The sequence below is a fragment of the Macrobrachium rosenbergii genome, chromosome 13, assembly GCF_040412425.1.
Source record: "Macrobrachium rosenbergii isolate ZJJX-2024 chromosome 13, ASM4041242v1, whole genome shotgun sequence".
NCBI lineage: Eukaryota > Metazoa > Arthropoda > Malacostraca > Decapoda > Palaemonidae > Macrobrachium > Macrobrachium rosenbergii.
This window is the reverse complement of record NC_089753.1, coordinates 36060557-36070115: the sequence shown is the minus strand read 5'-3', so window position 1 is coordinate 36070115 and position 9559 is coordinate 36060557. Positions and strand designations below refer to the sequence as shown.

The window sequence follows — 9559 nt, the reverse complement described above, 5'->3', positions numbered from 1 at the left end:
TTTAGCTAAAAGGACCAGAGGTACAGGGTATATGAAAATACCCAAAAACAGTTATTACATAAGGGACTGGATGAACAAAGAAAATAACCGTAGGCTGCCAACAGGTACTACAGGCAAGATGAGAAAGAATGAAAATGTCAGAAAATACAAGCGCCAAACAAAATAAAGGCAATATTAAGATCAGTTAGTTAAGGAAAATGATTTTTAGGAATCATAATGATTTGAGCTTTTCTGTAAAATATTTTGGGAACGAAAAGGCAAATCTTGTTCAACAACAGACACAGAATAATAACCAGTTTTCACCAACAGAAGCACTCAGAAACCTGGATGCACACATAATTGTGGAAAGGGAAACTCCTCTTTTGGGACATGCCTTGAGATGACAGCTGCCACAGAAAAGGCAAAAGTAATTGGGTTATGATGAAACAAAAAGAATTTTAAAGAAAGAGAACTATTCATAATGGACAGAGATCCATAATCAAAAATTCATGTTATGATTACCCTGCAACAAGTTTTCATGAAATTTTTTAGCAATCCTGCTAACAAAGATTAATTAACATCCAGTAGAGGGTAATATTACATCCCTTAAGAATAAATAGTTCAGAACTTCACTATAAATATAACTGCAGTACATGACTACTCCTCTTAATTAAGTACCTTTTTCTTGATTATTAGGGGGTTGGTGCTTTTTGTCTACAATACTGGGCATTATGTACTAAGGGACTGTAGTTGTTAACAGCATGAACCTTACATAAAACACATTAAAAAAAGGCAACAAAATAATGAATGAAGAGCAAACAAGATATTGCTGCATAGCATACTACACTTCCAGCTGCAGTGAATAAAAGAACAATTGTAAGACCTTTTGCAAAGGGTGTGTGAACACATTAAAGAGGAACTCGCACTTCCCTACATAATTACTGCTGAACAGTTCTTAGTAAAGTAGAGTAATGGTCTTGTAGGCTGTATGAACCTAACCTATGGATCCGTTTTTATCACAATGCAAATCACAATCAATATTACATGTGCCATTCCACATTAAACATTGTCAGTGCTTTGTAAAACACTATTAAAGCACAGAAGGCCCTTAATTCAGGCATGTACAGCAAACCCCCCCGTATTCGGGGTCTCACTATTCGTGGATTTCTCTGTGGAATGTACATACACATTCTTCGCGGAAAATTTACCCATTCGCGGTATTTTTCACTGAGAAATATTCACGAATTACTGTATTTTCATATTTTCTTGACTGAAAAATGCACCCTTTGTGATAAAACTATTAAAATACTCAGGTGAAAGTATTTTTAGAGGGTTTTTTTGTGTTTAAATTACCAAAATAGGCAGTTCTAAGTGTTTTTAGAGGGGTTTTAAGTATTCGCGGGTTTTAGCTATTTGCAGGGGGGGGGGACCGCACCCCTGCGAATACGGGGGGTTTATTGTACTGTACTGTAAAACATCTGTAACTCTTTACAGCTGTCTGATACAAGTGATAAGAATTACTTACATTATTCATTATTGCGTAAGGGATACTTAGCAAAAATCAGTTTACCTCACTGTTTATAAAAAGCACTGAAAATTGTCAATAGTTAAATGACCACCAGTATCCAGGCATAACTAAGTTTGTTCTAATAAATACAAAATGTCAGGTTAGCCAAAGAAATCACTGTGGATTATTTTTTATTCAATCTTAGAAAGTAACCTGCAACAAGAATATCAAAGAAATATGAATTCTCAAAGGTATTTAAGTTTCAGTATTTACAGACTTCTCCAAAAGGACTTTGTACAATTTTCATCTTTTCAGAATATGATATACAGTACTGTATAGTATATTAAATAACTGTGTACTGCACTTGAATAAAAGCAATAAGAGTTTCTGGGTCTACAATAATATATACTAAAGTTTATATATATATATATAAATCATTTGGAATTAAGAATGAAGTCAGAATAGCTACATGAAAAATACATATACAACAAAATTTTGTCTTTATGTAGTGAAGTGCAGTAATAATGAATTTACCTGCAAACTCAAACAGTAAGGTACAGCAAGCCAAGGAGAGGTTTAATCCAGTAATTTCAAACTGAAATTTTGAATGGAAACTTAGGCCTTCAAAACAACTCTTCAGTTTGCATAAACAAGTTGCTGAAAGTGAAAAGTAAACTCAGCTCACTTTTAGAGATAATAGGCTTAATAATAAACGCTGCAAGAGAGTTTGCTGAGCTTATCATAATTTTACAATTTACAAGTAAAATGTAACCAGCTACAAAAGATAAAGACGGGACAACTGTTAGCAAAAACCTCGTTTGAAAAATGGCTGGAACTCTAGCCTTTGTCTGGAAGAAGACTATCTTGGGCAGCCTTCCAAATTGCATGCAAATGCTTCTCAAAGCCACAAACCAATTCATTATGTTTTATGGACTTCTATTATTATTATCTGTACTGTAAAAATGTCCTATAACTAGACAACCCAGTTAATAGTCTTCTCACAAGGCCAGCTTGGGGAAAACTTGAAGAGTCAAAACCTTCCAATGGATATACAGTATATAGTAAACTTATAAAGCTTTAAAAGTTTCCACAAAACAGTGCACTTACTTAAAAATGGGGGAGTACTTCTATCAGAGGGAATTCAAAGAAGTCTGAAATCTCAACCTATGTGAAGGTCTCATAGACACCTTAGTCAGTGCACTTATCAGGTATCCAAGCTGCAGGCTGGAGATAAAAAAAAAAAAAAAATCTTGCACCTTTAGCAAAGTACTAAATTAATATGGAAAAATTTTTCAATAAAAGGGAATGATTACTGTGAAACTATTATTCTACCAAAATGTCTAAAACCTCAAGAAAAATTATGGAAATTTTCCATTTTAGTGCAAGACTGTCATTTTTATATAAGTACAATGAACATCCAGACCCTTGCTATTTTGTACTTTTTTTTACAACCAATAACACAATGTAAAAAGTTATTAAAACTACAACTCTTCAAGTCTAAGAATGATAACTACCTTTAAAAAAAAATCAGGACTAGGGTACCTCACATAAATTACATCTCAGCTTGAGTTACCAAATAACTACATGCACAACGAATTCATGCTATTTACTCCTTTTTTAAGGGAAAAAAAAAATGAACAGAAAATCTTTCATATTCAATTATGAGATAATGAATTGTCTATGAGGAGTAAAGGTCACTTATACGATTCTTTACATTTGATAAGATATGGACATGGAATTCCATATATATTCCTCTAAGGAGATACATGTCTCGACAAAATCACAGTATCCTGGCTTTTGAATCAGGTACTTCATTGATGTGTATAATATTTAAACTGAGCAGTAATCATATCTTTGTAAAAGGAAATGTTCCTTATAATAATGTCAAGTTCTTATTCATTTCAATGCCAGTGTGCAACTAAATATACATACATTTCAATTTCAGTGTGCAACTAAATATACATACAAAAACAAATTATTCTCTTGATCAATAACCTATACAATCTGCCAGTAGAAGTTACAAAATGAGATGCAAAAGTTCAAATACATAAAAAAAAGAAAAACTCCATCAGAGTATTGTACATTGCATGAATATATTGTAAACAAATAATTTTTACTCAAACTTTTTGGGAAAAATGAATATTTATAATCAAATTGCAAGGAAGTTCATGCACAGATTTAACCACAATTTCAATATACAATACCGTATATATTAGGCAAGTCACAGCAGTCTAATCAACATACTGTGCTTAGAGCAATTAAAATGTTACCTTGAACTTTTTGACGTTAAAAAATAAGCATCTTCTTTTGCCTATAAGCTACCTGAAGTATATGTGTACATTTACAAATTTAACTTGTCCATGTTGGCTTAACATGTACAAGAAGGTAGGCACTCTCAAACACATATGAGAAAAAAACAATCTGATCCATATACTCTGTTGTACAGTGATTAATGTTCTACATAAATACAACTGAACTGCATAAATGAGATTACATGTGGTAATTAATACCAGTATAGATTTGTCTTAGTGAAGTGCAGTGAAGCAAAATGTAATACAGTGAGTTTTTTCATTTGCCAACTGATATATTAAATATATTGGCAGCTATGCTAAGTAGGCAGTTTAAACTATGATTGATATGGACATTCAAAATGATTTCCGTACTAATTTAAACGTCTTAATAAACGTAGCTAGCCTAATACTGGTATAACTCTAAACTAATACTATGGCCTAAAAAGGTACTGTAATCCATTCTCTGCAATTTTGTAGCCTGAGGACATTACAAAAATGCAGGCAATAGCCTAATTACAATCTCTTTCCTAATACATGCGGAGCTAAATAATTACTCCCTGTTAGCCTAACTATTAACCTCAAGTTAGTGGAATATCCTAAATGAAGCATGTCAAGCTAGTCATAAATAGTCTAAAACCAAAATATAACTTGCGTTGTGCTACGCTATTCATAAACGATTCAATTCAAGGAATTTTTTGGTTTAAGACACATCATCTTCACTTCGTACAGTCCTTTAGGAAAGTTAGGCTGCCTCGTGTTCCTGAGCACCTTCATTCCCGTTCGCTCGATGATCTCCAGAAGCAGCTGCTCAGATCTGGTCACAGAGGAGTCTTCTTCGTCCAGTTCTACCTCCCCAGACGACGTAACATTTTCCTTGACAATGATAACACCGTTGGGCTTCAATCCCTCTCCCATTCTGACGAAGAATTTTTCAAGATCTTCATCGGTCAGATGTCCCAACACCCACTGGCACCAAATGACATCGTAGGTGTTTGGGGGCGGGGAGAAATGCTGAAGCCCGAGGCATATGAACTCCCCTATTTTCTTGGAGCCTTTGAAGTTCTCCTTTGCACGATCGATAAAATTCTGACACTGCTCGACTAAATCTACCTTTCCGAAGTGTTTCTGTAATAAGTACTTTGTAATACGACCGATGCCAGCACCGCAATCGACTGCTCGTCCGTGTCCCGGGGGATTTTTCATTTTGAAAACGCCCTTCAGGTAAAGGTCAGACCCACTGATATCTGCCGCAGATATATGCGCGAATCCTCCTAGCATCCCGTTGACGGTAGGAGGTACTTTATCCCAATAGGCAGCAGCATCAGTGTAGAAAGAAGCGCTCTTTTGAGCAGCTACGGCTTTCAACGATGCGTCGTTCTCCTGATCTTCCTGGTCTGGGTCATCACAGCTGCCGTTTTCTGGCGTTACATTCACTTCCTCCATGACTGTTTCAGTGACGGGGATGTGCACGTGATATGTAAGAACTGTTTCAACTTACAATAACGATTAATTGCACTTTCTGAGCGTGTGGTACATGAGAGATTTTCGAAAGGTTTAATAAGGCTTCGCCGTTATCGCGTGGGCAGCTGTCGACTTTGTAGTAGTAGTTGCTAAGCGTTGTCTCTGTAACGGCCCCCAGTACCTAATTTGCTTCTGTTTTTGTTTGAGCAATGTTACTTCCCAAAAGTTTCCATTTTTTCCACGCGAAGTGTTTGGAAAGATAAGAACACCTGCAATGATCTTCTCTTTGTTTTCCAGGAAAGGTAGAAAAAAATTGTTCCTACACCTTAATATCGCCGTACGCTGGACAATCCAGCCACTAGCGGATCAGTAAAATTTCATGGGGGCCACCAATTTTTCATAATATATATATATATATATATATATATATATATATATATATATATATATATATATATATATATCATTAAGATTATCATTTTTTTCTCAAAATTTTAATATTTCTGTAATAGATTTTTTCCCATTTTATATTTCTCATTTATGTTGTTATTATCTAAATCTTCAATATTATTATTTTGTCATTATTTTTCATGGGGGCACGTGCCCAGGTGCCCCCTTCCCTGGAATCGCCAGTGAATCCATCAAAAGTCTTAATTCTCCTCCGCGTAATAAACGTATGGAATATTTCTATAGTGTCTTTTCTCGTCATTGGGTTCCAGTATGTTGAATCTAGCCTTCCCAGTTATCTCTAACTGCTAAGCGTTTCTGTATCGGGAAACCGCTTTCATATTATGCTTGTAATTTCTGCTAAATACAATTATGTTGTTTTTTCCTCTCAATTGGCTCCTGTTTATTTATTATGATTTTTATCTGAATTGTATATGTTAATCTGTTTTGCTCTAGTATATATTTAGCCCCTTAATGTATTCTTTAATTTAATATTCACATTGCTTTTCTTCTGCCATTTATACTCTTTTTATTTTTGTTTTTTATACTACTTGCTGTACTGGACAATGCTGCAGGGGTATCAATTATTTGTAAGCTGTTGATTGCATGATTTGCTGGTTTCATTGCACGAATGATGGTAATGCTAATCCTACCCCTGTATGGTTTCCCAGTCATTATTCTGCCTCATTTTTCACTTATCGATAACTTCGTTATTTCATCAGTTATGTGAAACGCCACCAGACAAATGTGAACCGCTAGCTTAGAAAATGAAGTTATTCAGATGAAGGAGACAGTTTTGGCCATACAACTATTAAGAGAAATTTCTTATTGTGAGGTTAACTTAAGGTTTTCGTTTACTGTTATTTTTAGTTTTCTGTAAAAGAAATCTATTGAGGTGGCTATTTGTTTGTCCGTCCGCACTTTTTCTGTCCGCCCTCAGATCTTAAGGTTAAGGTTAGCCATAATCATACCTCTGGCACTGCTATAGGTACCAAAAACACATCCCACCACCGGACCTTGGCTGAGTTTCATGGGCCGCGGCTGAGAGTTTCATGGGCCGTGGCTTAGGCCACCACCGGACCGTGGCTGAGTTTCATGGGCCGCGGCTGAGAGTTTCATGGGCCGTGGCTTAGGCCACCACCTGACCGTGGCTGAGTTTCATGGGCCGCAGTTAAGAGTTCCATGGGCCGTGGCTGAAAGTTTCATATAGCATTATATGCCGTACAGAAAACTCGACTGAGCCAGTGAAACTTAGGCGCATTTTTTGCTTGTCTACTTGATACTGTTACTACTAATAATTGTTATTTTTAGACGAGTATTTTTTGTTGCTGTTTTGTTGTTACCTCCACTAAGAAAGATGGAAGGGGTAACGATTTCAACTTGGCCCCATGCTGTGCATCTATTGACCTATACAATGAATTATTTCAATTATATACCATTATATATCTGGGGCATAGCCTATTGGTAGGCTTTAGTCGGGGTAGAAATGGGCATAACTGCAACCTCATCCCAAAAATTAATAGATGAAAAGTTAAGGTCATGTAATTGATTATAAACACACACTATATATATATATATATATATATATATATATATATATATATATATATATATATATATATAATCACTTATATGTATATATAATATATATACATATATATAATATATATATAATATATATATATATATATATATATATATATATATATATATATATATATATATTGATTTAAGAGATCGTGAGCATGTTGACGCCGTCCTCAACTGGGACTCGAACACGTCTGTATCGTCTCACTAGTAAGGCGAGCACGTTTTTGACCACACCACGAGGACAAACTATCAGCAACTCTTATTTGAAAGTGAAGTGCAGGGGTTAACTGCAGTTGAAAGAAAAATTATGTAAGCTGTAAAGATGAATTGTTTGCATTGTATGTGCGGAGTAGGCGGAGTAAGACGAAAGGAAAGGGAGAAAATATATATAAGTGGTAAAAACGTTAGCTTAGATGAAAAGATGGATCAGAGTTTTTGTTTTTTCAATGTCTGGTCATGTAGAGAGAATGGAGAATCATATCTAGTGAAAAGTATAGAATTCGGAGAACTGTTAGAAAGAGAAGAGGAACACCTAGAAAGTGCTGGGTAAAGATTAAAAAAAAGAGAGACATTGGAAGGGTTGTGGTTTCTAAGACGTGAGAAAGTGTGACTGATATAGAGGGTGAGTGGCTCAGTGTCTAAGGTTTCTTCACAACCCCTTGATGAGTCCTTGCATAAGAATATGAAACAGCAAGTATGAATATTTTCCTGGCCAGATGACTCTTTGCATAAGAATATGAAACAGCAATTATGAATATTTTCCTGGCCAGATAACTCTTTGCATAAGAATATGAAACAGCAAATATGAATAGATTTCTGGCCAGATAACTCATCCTTGATTCAGGAGCTAAATGATCAACATGGAAGTAACCATTGTCTTGTCATTTCTCTGTCAGTATGTCTGTCATGCTTACCTTGTCATCCCCACTCCTAACATATTCTTGGAGGGATATCCCCCGTAGGGGGTTAGTACCGTCAGTGCACCTCATGCGGTGCGCTGTAGGCATTACTTAAGGCTCTTTGCAGCGTGCCTTCGGCCCCATAGCTACAACCCCTTTCGTTCCTTTTACTGTACCTCCTTTCATATTCTCTTTCTTCCATCGTATTTTCCACCTTCTCCTAACAATTGATTCATAGTACAACTGCTTTAAGGTTTTCCTCCTGTTACACCTTTCAACCCTTTGACTGTCAATTTCCGTTTCAGCGTTGAATGACCTCATAGGTCCCAGTGCGTGGCCTTTGGCCTAAACTCTATATTCAAATCAATTCAGTTTGGAGGGATTTCAGTAAAACGTTGCAAAACAATACACCATCATGCTTTGGCGTGCAAAAATTATATAGATCTTGTACAAGAGAATCTTCATTACAGGACTTGGAAGCTAAGCTTCTTAACGTTGCTGGGCCACTCATTTAGATTACTGTAGCCCACTGACGGGTCCCAGGAATCTAGCTGGTGCAGAAATTCTACAGAAATTCGACCTTGGTTCTTTATCTTCCTTCCTCTCCTCATCCGTCCTAACACTTTTGATTTATTTGCTCCCTCACCAACCTGCCTTGGCCCATTCTTGCCGCATGACCAAACCATCTCAAATCATTCGATCCATCCTTTGACTTACTCTAACCATTTTACCACCTCTGCATGTCTTCACATTACTCCCCTTATTAGTTCTTCATGTATATATATATATATATATATATATATATATATATGTATGTATGTATATATATATTATATATATTATATGTATATATATATATATATATATATATATATATATATATATATATATATATATATATATATATTTATTGAGAGAAAACTAGAAGAAAAATTTAAAATTATGATGCCACTTTTAATTGAGAGAGAGAGAGAGAGAGAGAGAGAGAGAGAGAGAGAGAGAGAGAGAGAGAGAGAGAGAGAGAGAGAGAGAGAGAGGAAACTTAAATCGCGGCTTTCCTTTCCGTGTGAGGAGACTTAGCCACGGAGATTCTTGCATTGTCTGAATTTCTAAATAATGGAGGTAATCAAAAGTTGTAATTGCGTCCCGTAGGAAGCTGGGAAGGTTTGTGGCGGATTCTTTCCATGTGCGTCTGGGATACTGTACTCTGGTAATACTTCATCCAGTTCCAATTACCCCATTTTACTCCCGAGGAACCTGAGCTGAGGGAGTGGAGCGGAGATTATATTTTTCACTAACTGGAATTTTTCAGTACGTTTATAAATGTGTTTAAATGGCTGATGACTTCCCTCACTTTTTTCCCCCATACCAATTCTTTTTTATAG

At 35.8% G+C, this 9559-nt stretch overlaps 1 protein-coding gene across 1 annotated transcript; it reads right to left on the bottom strand.

The window, feature by feature from the left end:
- Nucleotides 1–1664: 1664 nt before the first annotated feature.
- Nucleotides 1665–5396, bottom strand: LOC136845185 (N-terminal Xaa-Pro-Lys N-methyltransferase 1-A-like). The gene has a single exon (XM_067115188.1). It carries the CDS (start codon nt 5218–5220, stop codon nt 4456–4458), a length of 765 nt encoding a protein of 254 aa, XP_066971289.1. The 5' UTR covers nt 5221–5396; the 3' UTR covers nt 1665–4455.
- Nucleotides 5397–9559: the final 4163 nt, after the last annotated feature.

Coding starts and splice junctions, on each gene's coding strand:
- LOC136845185 (XM_067115188.1), bottom strand. CDS start 5,220: ATGGAGGAAGTGAATGTAACGCCAGAAAACGGCAGCTGTGATGACCCA.